The sequence below is a fragment of the Stegostoma tigrinum genome, chromosome 31 (assembly GCF_030684315.1).
Source record: "Stegostoma tigrinum isolate sSteTig4 chromosome 31, sSteTig4.hap1, whole genome shotgun sequence".
Taxonomy (NCBI): Eukaryota; Metazoa; Chordata; class Chondrichthyes; order Orectolobiformes; family Stegostomatidae; genus Stegostoma; species Stegostoma tigrinum.
The window spans coordinates 39,937,790-39,951,168 of record NC_081384.1 but is presented as its reverse complement, the minus strand read 5'-3'; the positions used below and the strand labels follow the sequence as shown (position 1 = coordinate 39,951,168).

At 43.2% G+C, this 13,379-nt stretch overlaps 1 protein-coding gene across 1 annotated transcript in view; it reads right to left on the bottom strand.

Annotated features, from left to right (window-relative positions):
- The window catches only part of LOC125466176 (parathyroid hormone/parathyroid hormone-related peptide receptor-like), a 77,446-nt gene extending 70,448 nt beyond the window's left edge, over window positions 1–6,998 (bottom strand). The window contains exons 1-2 of the mRNA XM_059638801.1: window positions 6,925–6,998; window positions 3,433–3,523 (exon numbers count right to left, since the gene is read on the bottom strand). Coding sequence (XP_059494784.1) covers window positions 3,433–3,523; window positions 6,925–6,998 — 165 coding nt within the window. The remainder of the gene's footprint in view (window positions 1–3,432; window positions 3,524–6,924) is intronic.
- Between the last annotated feature and the right edge of the window lie 6,381 nt (window positions 6,999–13,379).

Sequence of the window (13,379 nt, the reverse complement as noted above, 5' to 3'; positions counted from 1 at the left end):
CCCAGTTATTGAACAGAATCCAGACTTGATGAACCTGCAAACTTGCAGACAGCTGCAGATATTACATTGTTTGATGTTCTGCATAAAGATAACCACCTTACCTTCAGTCACTCTGTCCATGTGATGGAGGCAACATGGTGTATTTAGTCACAAAAATTGCTAATCACACAACACCAGGTTTTAGTCCAACAGTTTATTTGAAATGACAAGCTTCCGCAGTGTGGTCCCTTTGTCAGTTGAAGTGAGAGAGAAGTGTACAGACATAGAATTTATAGGTAGGGAGATCAAGGGAAAAGAGAGAGAACTATCATGCAAGTGGTGTGAATTAAGGTCAAATAATAAGTCTCTGCAGATGGTCAAAAGTGTCAAACGGTGTGAGTAAGGTGTCAGCAGCTCAATAACAACCAAAGGGATGATTTATACCCAGATTAAATGAAGCAGAGAGATAATTACACAAAATTTAAAGTAAGGTGGTGCTGGAGACAAACCAAACGGCTGGAATAACATGCTAGGTATAACAGCCACATTCTAAGGGTCTAACCAAAGTAATAAGAAATCAAAAACTGCACAATCTTTGGGTAAGCATCCTCCAAGGCAGCCTTTGAGATACACAATATTGCAGAATCGCTGAGAAAAACTGATAGCCAAGCTCTGTACCCATGAAGACAGTGTTAAACGTAATCTTGGGTTCATGTTGCATTACATGTACCCTCACCATACTGTTCTGTATCTGTAAAATCTTCTTTACTGTCCTGTTTTAACACCATCACCTGGGTAACTTGTTATGCTCTCTCTACCTTAATTAGTTTGTACAGATTTGCAGTTTTGGATTACTTATTACTTTGGTTATACTCTTGGCATGTGACTCTTAAAACTCTCATGTTATTCCAGTTATTTGGTTTGTCTCCAGCACCATCTTATCTCAATTTTTTTGTAATTATCTCTCTGCCTCATTTAATTGGATGACAAATCATCCCTTTGGTTGTTATTGAGCGGTTGACACTTTACTCACACTGTCTGCCGCTTTTGATCACCCGCACAGACTTATTATTGAACACTCCACTCACACTATTTCTGTGATCATTCGATCTTTATTTGTCTCTGCCCTTGATCTCTCTGTCTATAAATTCTGTGTCTGCATGCTTCTCTCTCACTTAACTGACAAAAGGGCTATGTTCTGAAAACTTGTGATTTCAAATAAATCTGTTGGACTAAAGCCTGGTGTGGTGTGACTTCTGACTTTGTCCACCTCAGACCAACACTGACACCTCCACATCACAAATATTGCTGCAGGAACTCGGCAAAAATAGAAAAATCTCTGGAGAGAAAGCAGAGTTAACATTATGGGCCCAATGACCCTTCCTCTGGACCTGTTCACTGGACTTGAAATGTTAACTCTGTTTCTTTCTTCACAAGTACAGTCATACCTGCTGTGTTTCTCCAGCAATTTCTGTTTTTGTTTCAGTTTTCCAGCATTCGCAATTCTTTTGTTTTCTTTTAGTGCACGTAGTCACTTATATAACAGTACATCACATAATTAAACATAAATCCTAGACTATGGATACAAGCCTGTGATATTACAGCCATAAAAACAGTTCTCGTGATTAATAAACTTCAAAACATCAGTCTTAGTGAGAACCTGAATGTGAAATACATCATGCAGACCCTTCTTCGGAAAAAATAGGCCTGAAAAAAATTGTCTTAGGCCTGAATATTTCTGATAGATTAGAGGGCTCTTCATCAACTGGAAACGCGCGACCCTAGAATGGTGTACTGACTGCCAGAACACTCCCAAATACACCCAATTCCAGCCAATAGCTTCCAGCTCAGTTCTGAAGAAGAGTCTTGGCCCGAAACGTCAGCCTTCCTATACCTCTGATGCTGCTTGACCTGCTGGGTTCATCCAGCTCTGCACCATGTTTCCTTCACATCAGTATGTTTCATCAAAAGTAACATTGGTTGTATTATTTTCTCTTTATTTTTATATACTTTTAAGTAACCCACAATCGGGCTTCTTTATCTTTCTGTCTGGTGATGTAAAGGGTAACACTGAGGCTGCTCACCGAATGACTGAGCTGGAAGCTATTGGCTAGAATCGGGTGTATTTGGGGGTGCTCCGGCAGTCAGTGCACCATTCTGGGGTCATGTGTTTCCAGTTGATGAAGAGTCTTCTAATCTATCAGAAATATTCAGGCCTAAGACAATGGCACTCATACACTCAAACATATATGTCACATTATTATTCAGACTGTCGTGCCCAATGTACATGTGACTTCTGACCCATGGCCATGTAATTGATTCTTTCCTGCCCTCTGAAATGGCTGAGCATGCCACTTACCTCAAGGGCATCCGCGGATAGACAACACAGTCTGGTCTTGCACCTGATGCCCGCAGGAGATGCAAGAAAAGAACAACAAAAAGATACAAATACTGCAATTCATGTTCAACTTCCAGGAGTAGAACAGATGCCAACTCAAAACAATAAACATACTAAATTACCATGGACCCAGTTAATTACTCGCTGTATACACTCAGAACCTGGTACACACACACACACACACACACACACACACACACACACACACACACACACACACACACACAATCTATAGTCTGTTTAAATCTCCAATATTTCACACTGAGACTCTGAGATGTCCTTTAGGGTTTCCCACAGTGGCTGCACAGATAATTCTAAAAGTAACAGGAGTGAGAGAAACCCACAAATAAACATCAAACACCCCAGACTGTGGATCAGGAGCCTGCATAACCATGCCACAGAATAGAACATAAGGAGTCAAAATGACTTACTGCTGCTGCAAGGCTCATCCCAATTCCAGTCCACAGCCGTTATTTTACAACCATATAAAGAAGCCAGCTCTAAACAGTACTGTAATGATGAACCATGAAGGTACTTCAAGCATTTTACAATACCTGATTTGATGGAAGAGGGTTGGGGCCAGAACAAGGGCAATTTTGTGTCAGTCATTCAGTTCATCTCCTCCAAAAACTCATGTACATTTGAATCTATCATGGAAAAAAGTGTACACTTTTTCCTCTCACACTCTACCCTACCACCCATTTAATATCCTGGACAAGCCCATGAACCCTGTTTCAGATTTAACCTCATGCATGTATTCCATTATTGAATGGGTATTTGATTCTGGAAATACACTGTACCTGCGGAAAAGACCTCTAAGAAACATGGGAATAAGTTGCATTCATATAACACCTTTCACAAACACAAGCTGTTCCAATGAAAACAAAGTACTTTTGAGGTATAATTACTAATGTAATATAAGAAATAATACAGCAAAAGTTCCTGCTAGTGACCAAACACCAAGCAGAATTGTCCTGCTCGTCTTTGAAATATTCCTACGCAATCTCCTATGTGCATCTGAAGGATGGATTAATGCTTTGTCTGAGACCTCTGACCGTGTAAAACTTCCTTACAGCCACACTCAATGAAGTACCAGCTTGGATCTTATGCTCAGGTCTCAGGAGTGGGGCTTCCATCAACAGTTTTCTGGCTCAAAGACAAAATGAGTATCAATGGGCCAGGGTCTATGGAGGCACACAATGGGGGTGACATACACAATGGCATGCCGGTATAGATGCCTGGTACACAACAGTCTGTTAAATGCTATACAAAGTGACACGAATACATGCCTACAATTCTCATTTGACCAACTAGACAAACGCAGGAAGAATGTTTCTGGTGAGTGGGGAGTCCAGAACCAGAGGTTACAGGAGAAGAATGTGAGGTAGGCTGTTTAAAACAGAGGTAAGGAGAATTTTCTTCACCCAGAGAGTGTGGTGAGCCTGTGGAATACATTGGCACAGAAACTGGTCGATGCCAAAACATTGAATGTTTTCAAGAAGGAGTTTGCTATAACTCATAGGGCTCAAGGGATCAAAAGAGGGTGGGTGTGGGGAAGCAGGAACAGAAATGAATTGAATGATCAGCCATGATCATGACAGATCATGCTCAAAGGGCTGAATGGCCTGATCCTGCTAAAGTCTTTTGTTCTCCTTTATAAAGGTAGAGTGTGAAGATGTCAATGAGTCTGAAGGAAATGCCTTGTGCTGTGTTAGCTGGGTAAACAGAAATGTCTTCCAGTCTGGCAAGACCAAATCCACTGTTTTCAGTGGCTTTCTCAATGAGGCCATTCCCTTCTTCAACCACTAAAGCTGATTCAGATTGCTCACATCCCAATTCCCTGAAACAAAGTTTTCCATCTAATATCACCTTTCTTAAGCTAACCTCAATTCACCATCTGCTGAAAACTTCATCGCTGCCTTTGTGATTTTACACTCCCGTCGCCATTCTTGTATCCTTTATAAATTGCAGCTAACTCAAAACTCCAATCATTGCTCATTTCCTAACTTACGCTAAGTCAGGTTCACCCAAAGCCCTCACTCATTGACATCCATTGGCTCTTTATGTGGGAATGATTATGGTATAGTGGTCATGGAGTCATTGAGATCTACAGCACAGAAAAGGGCCTGCAGCCTGTCACATCCAAGTGGTCAAAAACAACTGCTGAACCATTCTCATCCTATTTTTCAGCACCTGGCCTGTACCCTTTGTGGAAATATCCCTGGGCTTGTAATCCAGAGGACCAGGCTTGTGCTTTGGGACCATAGGCTCAAATGCTATTACGGGAGTTGATTGGATCCATTTATCCAATAAATCAGGAATATAAATCTGATCAGAATGATGGTGACAATAAGAACAACCACTGATTATTATTGTTATTTCCCCCAGCGAAGGAAGCCTGCTGTCCCTACCTGGTCGAGTTTACGTATGACTCTGGACCCACAGCAATGCACTTGACTCATAACTACCCTCTGAAATGGTCTGTCATACTAGTCAGTTCAAGGGCAATGAAGAAAGGGCAAAAGTGGCCTTTCCAGGAACACCCACAAATCATGAAAGAATTTTTAAAAAGGCCTCAAATTTAAAATTCACATCCTTGTTCCAAATCAATTCGTGACCTTATTCATTCCGAGCTCCATGTTCCTCTATTCGATAACCACCGGAGGGGTGTCTACAGTTCTGTAATCCTGGTCCTTAATTTCCATGATTCCATCGCTGACTGGTAACTGGGCCTTAACTTCTGGATATTCCCCTGAACATCTCAATCTTTCTCTCCTCATTTAAGACATTCTTTTAAACTCTTTGAGCAAAATATTGACAGCCACTCACTTCAGTCATTCATTGTTCAGTGTCTCACTTTGTCAATAACACACCAGTTAATCACCTTCAAACGATTGCTACATTAAAATTTATGATTAGAGTCAGAGTCATTGAGTAATATAGCATGGAAATGGGCCCTTCAACCCAGATTGGTCCATGCAGACCATGGTCCCCACTCAGGTAGTTCCAATTGCCTGCAGTTATTCCATATCCCTCTAAACCCTTCCCATCCATGTACCTATCCAAATGTTTTTTAAATGTTCCTATTGTACCTGCCTCAACCACATTCTCTGGTAGCCCATTCCATATACTCACCACTCTCTGCATGAAAAAAGTTGCCCCTCAGGCCCTTCTTAAGTCGATCTCTTCTCACCTTAAACCTAAGCCCTCTAGTTTTCAAATCCCCACCTTTGGGGAAAAGACTATGTGCATTCATCCTATCTATGCCCCTCATGATTTTATACACCTTAATAAGGTCACTCCTCATTCTCTGACATTCCAAGGAATAAAGTTCTGTCCTGGCCAATCTCTCCCTATAACTCAGGCCTACTAACCAAGGCAACATCCTCCTAAATCTTCTTAGCACACTTGTAGGTTTAACTACGTTTTTCCCATAACAGGGTGAACAAACTATACACCAGACTCCAAGTGCAGCCTCATCAATGACTTATATCATGGTAACATGACCTCCCAACTTCCATACTCAATGCCTCACCCAACGAAGGCCAGGCCTGCTAAATGTCTTCTTCATCAGCCTGTTCACACGTGACACCGCTTTCAAAGAACTATGTACTTGTACTCCTAGGTCCCTCTGTCCCACAACACTCCTCAGGACCTTACCAATTACTATAGAAGTCCTACCTCAGTTTCACTTTCCAAAATATAACACCTCACACTTACCTGCATTGAATTGCTTTTGCCAACCCTCAGCCCACTTCCTCCGTAATTTTTGATAACCTTCTTCGCTATAAATGATACCTCCTAATTTTGTATCATCCACAAATTTACTAATGGTGTCTTGTACATTCACATACAGATCATTAATGTAAATAACAAATAACAAAGGTCCCAGCACTGATCCCTGTAGCACACCACTAGTCACAGGCTTCCAGTCTGAAAAACAACCTTCACCCATCATGCCTTCCTATCATCGAGCCAATTTTGAATCCAATTAGCTGGCTTTCCCTGGATCCCATGTGACCTAACTTTCATGACTAGCCCTGTGGCCTTGTCAAAGGCCTTACTAAGTTCCATGTAGACAACATCCACTGCCCTACCCTTATCCATCCTCTTGTTTAGCTGTTTGAAAAACTCTAAAAGATTTGTCAGACATGACTTCCCGCACACAAATCCATGCTGACTACCCCTAATCAGACCCTGACTATCCAAATGTTGGTTGATCCTGTCCCTCAGTATCCTCTCCAATAACTTGTCTACCACTGATGTCAGGCTCACTGGCCTGTTGTTCCCTGGTTTATCTTTGCGACATTTCTTAAACAATGAAATAACATTAGCCATCCTCCAGTCTTCTGAAATTTCACCAGTGGCTAAAGATGAAGTAAAAACCTTTGCAAGGGCCTCTGCAATTTCTTCCCTAGCCCCCCCACAATGCCTGAGGATGGACTTGATCAGGCCCTGGGGATTTATCCATCTTCATGTGCTTTAAGGCTGCAAAAACCTCCTCTCTGGTAATATGTATGCGGTCCAAAGCATCCCCACTTGTTTACCTCATTTCCTTAGCATCCATGATTCTCTCCTTGGTAAACACAGAGAAGAAATATTCATTAAAAATCTCCGTCATCTCCTGTGGCTCCACCCACAGGTGGTCATGCTGATCTTTAAGGAGACCTATTCTCTCCCCAGCCACCCTTTTACTCTTAATATTGCTATAGAACCTTTTGGGATTATCTTTAACCTTATCTGCCAGATCCATCTCATACCCTCTTCATGTGCTTCTGATTCCCCTTTTGAGTGTGCTCCTACACTTTCTATTGTCTTCTATGGATTTACCTGAGCCTGATAGCTTAAATCCAATTTATGTCTCCTCCTTCTTCTTGACTAGAGTCTCAATATTCCTCATTAGACAGGGATCCCTAAACCTGCCAGCTTTTCCCTTCATCCTAACAGGGACATACTGTCCTTAGGCTCTTGATATCAAACATTTAAAGCCCTACCATTTGCCAGTCATTCATTTTCCTTCAAACAGACCAACTCAATTGACCTCTGCTAGATCTTGCTTCATGGCCCCAAAATTGGCCCTGCTCCAGTTTAGCACCTTAACCTGCGAACCTGTCTGTTTCCATAACTATGTTTAATTGAAGACAGTTATGGTCACTGGACCCGAAGGAATCTCTGACTGACACTCCAGTCACTTGACCAACTTTGTTTCCTAAGCAGAGGTCCAGTGTTGCACCCTCCTGAGTGGGGCCCTCTACATATTGATTTAGGAAAATTTCTTGGACATATTTGACAAATTCCACCCAGTCTGAGCCTTTTACACACAGGGTGGCCCAGTCAACAGGGGTAAATTAAACTCTCCAAACAGCACTATCCTATTATTCCTACAGCATTCTCTCTACACATCTGCTCATCTAGTACCCGCTGGCTGGTTTGGGGGTCTATAATACAGTCCCAACAGAGTGACCATCCCCTTCTTGTTTCTAAGTTCTAACCATATGGCTTCATTTGATGACCCCCTAAGAATATTGTCTTTAAGCATTGTTGTTATGCCCTCCCTTATTAAAGTGCAACATCCCTCCTTGCTTACTTGTACTTCCGTCTAGCCTATAGCTTCTCCATCCTGGAACATTGAGCTGTCAGTCCTGCCCTTCTCTCAGCCCTGTTTCTGTTATTGCTATAATATCCCAGTCCCCAGAGCCAATCCATGCTCTGGGCTCATCTTACTTACCAGTCAGGCCTCATGCATTGAAATAAATGCACTTTAAACCAGAAGCCTTTTCTCTCCCTTTACTGTGCCTCTGGCTATCCCAAATAGTAAACCTGCTCTCGATCGCTAATGTATTCTCCCCTGACTTCTTGATGGCCCCCCTCTTAGAGTCTCACCCCCTGCCAAACTAATTTAAACCCTGCTGGGTAACCCTGGCAAATCTCAGCACGAGGATATTGGACTCCCTCTGGTTCAAGTGCAACCCATCCGTCTTGTACAGGTCACCTCTGCCCCAGAGGAGACCCCAATGATCCAAGAACTGAAAACCCTGCCCCCTACACTGGCTCCCCAGACACACATTCTTCTGGCCCATCCTTCTAGTTCTATCCTCACTGGCACATGGCACTGGGAGTAATCTGGAGATCACTACCCTTGAGGTCCTGCTTTTTAACTTCTTACCTAACTCCCTATACTCACTTCACGGGATCCCATACCTTGGTCTACTTATGTCGTTTGTACCGATGTGCACAATGATCTCTAAGTATTCACCCTCCCCCTTCAGAATGTTCTGCAACTGCTCAGAGACATCCTTGACCCTGGCACCCAGGAGACAGCGCACCATCCTTGTGTCTCTTTTGCAGCCACAGAATCTCCTGTCTGTCCCCCTCACAACTGTCCCCCTCAGTATTGCTCTGTCTGATTGCATCCTTTTCCTCTGAGCCTCAGAGCCGGTCACAGTGCCACTGACCTGCCTGCTGCTCCTGAAAGGACATTACCCCACCAACAGTATCCGAAGTGGTATACTTGTTATTAAGGGGAACGGCCACAGAGGAGAACTGCACTATCTGCCTTCCCCCTCTACCCAGTTACCTGCATCCTGCCCCTTTGGAGTGACCACTTCACTATAGCTCTTATCAATGATGTTCTCTGCATTCCGGATGATCCTGAGTACATCCAGCTCCAGCTCCCATTCCCTAACGCGGTCTGTCAGGAACTGCAGCAGGGTGCACTTCTCACCGGTGTAGCCTTGTGGGGGGATTGGCTAGTGTTACCTGGGTGGGTTTAAACTAATTTGGCAGGGAGGTGGGACTCTGAATAAGACAGGGGGCATCGAGAAGTCAGGGAAAAATACATTAGCTATCGAGAGCAACTTTACCATTCAGGATAGCCAGAGGCACAGTAAAGGGAGAGAAAATGCACCGGGTTTAAAGTGCTTTTATTTCAATATATTGACGGAAGTTATTGTCGCTGCTGTCACTCCATTACTATAATGCTAAAATTTTCATTTTCTACATTACCCAGTCTCACTCTGTATTACCTATTCAGACTTTATTACCCAGTATCATTTTGTATTGTCTTGTCTATCCCTGTGTTCTCCAGACTCACATGATTTCAAGGCTCACTCTACATTGTCCGGTCCCACTCTATTACTCAGTATCACTTTGTATTATCCAATCTCACTGTACTATCCAGTCTCACACAATTACCCAGCCACACTCTTGATTGTCCACTCTCGGTATCTGTTGTCGAGTTTCAGCCTGTATTGTCCACTCTCACTTTCTGTTACCCCGACACTAGCTGCTCAGTGTCAGTCTGTGTCATAGAGTCTCACCCCTCATTTTCTACAGTCACTCAGTCCTACTCCGTGTTCTACAGGCTCACTGTGTACATAGAATATAGAACATAGAACAGTACGGCCCTCAATGTGGCGCCAACCTGTGAACTAATCTAAGCCCCTCCCCCTACACTATCCTATCATCATCCAAAAGCTTATCCAAGGACTGTTTAAATGCCCCTAATGTGGCTGAGTTAACTACATTGGCAGGCAGGGCATTCCACGCCCTTACCACTCTCTGAATAAAAAGCCTGCCTCTGATATCTGTCTTAAATCTATCACCCCTCAATTTGTAGCTATGCTCCTTCGTACAAGCCGACGTCATCATCCTCGGAAAAAGATTCTCACTGTCCACCCTATCTAAACCTCTGGTCATCTTGTAACATCCAGACTGACTCTGTGTGACACAGTATCTTGCTCTATTGTCCGGTCTCAGTCCTTAACTTTTGAATCAAATTAATCTTTTCTTCCTTCTGTGGCAACAGTGGTGGAGAGAATCATAGATTCCCTACAATATGGAAGCAGGCCATTCGGCCCACTGAGTCTGCAGCGACCCTCCAAAGAGCATCCCACCCAGACCCACCTGACTACCCTCTAACACTGCATTTCCCATGACTTACCCATCTAGCCTGCACATCCCTGGACACTATTTTTCAATGGCCAATCCACCTACCCTGCACATCTTTGGACTCTGGGAGGAAACCAGAGCACCCAGAGGAAACCCACGCAGACAAAGGGAGAACATGCAAGCTGTACACAGACATTCACCCAAGGGTGGGATTGAACTCGGGTCCCTGGCGCTGTGAGGCAGTAGTGCTAACCACTGAGCCACTGCACTGCTCTTGGCGAATAGATATTATACAGAGATCTGTGGAACACCAAGTGAGACTGGGCAACATGCAGACGAGAGAGGTTGCAGGGAGCTGTTGAGTGGTGAATCTGATCCATTCCTTGTGGCCATGGCAGTTGCAACTTGAGCAACTGTTCCAATGTCGATGGATTGGGATCTGTTTTTTCCCTTTGATGCTTTGGCAGCATCTGCAACAGCAGCAGAGTGAACGATCTCTCAACTGAATGATCTCTCAGTCCTCGGGAGTTAACTTGGATGATCAATCAGTTCTCAGGAGTTCTCAATAGTAGGGACAGACTCCTGGCTATAGTTGTGGCTGCACCATCGGCAGTGATGAGGCTGCTTAGACAGAAACAACACTCTGGGTCTAGTCAGTGGTAGCAGGTGCTGCTTCAGCATGCATCCTCCTTGGTGTTGCAGCTCAGGGAATGGTTTGGCAGCTGCAGAATATGCTGGAGCTCCGCAGCAACTTAGGAAATCAAGAAGCCATAGATGGAACAAAAAACAAAATTTGTCCTAACTTTGTATGATTTATTATTTTTAATAATTAATGTAATTAAAATGACACCACTTTATGGCACCCTATATGCATTTTACTGTATTTTCATAAATACATGCAACGATAAATTACTATTATTATTTTTCAGTCTCACTCTTTGTTAGACAGTTTTACTCAGTGTCATCCAGGCTTACTGCATTCGCCAATTTCACACTGCATTGTCCATCTTTACTCTATGGTTTCCAGTCTCACTCTATAATGTTTCTCTGTATTTTCCAGTCACATTCTGAACTGTCCAGTATGACTCTGTGTTACGCAGCCTCACGTTTTCTTGTCCAATCTCACTCTTTGTAACTCAGTCTCACTCTGTGTTACTCAGTCTCACTCTTTATTGTGCAGTCGTACTCAGTGATCCACAGACTCACTATAGAATATCATGTCTCACTCTGTATTGTCCAGTGTCACTCTGTATTGTCCAGACTCATTCTGTGTTAACCAGTGTCATTCTGTATGAGAGGAGATAATAGGAACTGCAGATGCTGGAGACCCTTCTGATGAAGGATCTAGGCCCGAAATGTCAGTTTTTCTGCTCCTAAGATGCTGCTTGGCTTGCTGTGTTCATCCAGCTCCACACTTTGTTATCTTTCATTCTGTATGATCAAGTTTCATTCTGTGTTGGCCAGTCTCAGTCTGCGCTGTCCAGTCTCACTATGTTCTCAAGTCTCACTCTGTTACCCAGTGTCACATTCTATTGTCCAGTCTCACTCAGTGTCCTTCTCTCAGTGTAAATGCAGGGTTTCTGATAGGGATTTTTGTAGTTTATAGGCATTGCCTTAATGATACCATGGGACAGTGTCCAAGGATGCATCCTATAACACCAGAAAGTTAGTGATCAGCAGATTGTGGTGCGAACTATATCAAGTATCTGGGCCGACCAGGGTGAGTTCCAGTCAGGCACTTGAGTGGCCTCCAAGGATGTAATTTCTGAATCATTTCATGGTGTAACTTTGGCAATGATTAGTCAAGCCATGGCTTGAGTTCTGAGGGTGTGGATCTACACCAGTAACCAGTCTGCTTACAGAATGGTGCTGCATATATGGGTGTACAATCCGATGGCTGCAAAAACGCCCATTGATACCACTGTGCCAACATAGTCTTTGATATTCACTGTGACCAGTGTCTGCTTACTCTGTGTTTACGGCCATCATCATCATTTGATCGTGTAGCTTTATTGGAGATTCTACAGATCTTGTCATGAAGATGGTTGATAGAATGCTTTACCTGTCTAGACTGCAGTTATTGATTTTTAATTAATTTGTGGGATGTGCACATAACTGGCTTGGTCAGCATTTATTGCCATCCCTAATTGCCGAGGGAGAGGTGGTGAGAACTGCCTTCGTGTACTACTGCAATCCTCGGGGTGTAAGAAAGAGTTCCAGTATTTTGAGCAACAATGAGGGAATGATGGTATAATTCCAAGTCAGGACAGCGTGTGGCTCAGGGGGATCTTGCAGGAACCTGCATAACATTTGTTCCAGCCTTTTTGTCTACATTGGTGCTTTCAGTGTCCTCCAGTGCTGTCCGCAAATTATATGTAGCCTATAAACTCTTCTCTCATTCTGTTGGTTAGTTCTGTTGCTGTTAAGTTGTAATGTGTCACTTGTCCCTGCAACCTATTATGATTTGGATCATGAGATAGCAGGAACTGCTAAATGCTGGAGAATCAAAGATAACACAGTGTGAAGCTGGATGAACACAGCAGGCCAAGCAGCATCATAGGAGCAGGAAAGCTTGACATTTCAGGTCGGGACCCTTCTGACCCGAAACGTCATGATCTAGATCATGTTCTTTTTCCACTGTTACCTAAAAGGCTGAATTTCAGATGAAGTATTGGAAGTTGAACTCCACTCATAATTTATCTTCAATTATTGAGCATATTTTTTCTGGATTCTTAAGATGGTCATTGGACATACCTGGCATGTTCAGTCTGTGGGGCCCTCCCTTGCCTCTGGCAATGTTAATTTTAATCTTATTCAGAAATAGTGAGGTCCACAAAGTACAAGTTTGACACCTTATCAGAGAAAAGTAAGTTCAGTCAGGAAATCTATTGTCTTCAAATGGAGGTTGGGAATTTTGTGATTACTTTTCTGCTTTTTGCAAAATTCTTAATGCTGTCCGGAGGTGTTAACTAATCCTGTTCAAGCCAATTCAAGTTTCTTCCAATTCATTGAGGGAAAACCTAACTCTGGATAGCAGTACTATTAGTAGCCACTGTGTTAGCTGGTCATAAGTTATTGCTTGATTGCAATGGTGGCACTATTGAGCTCACTG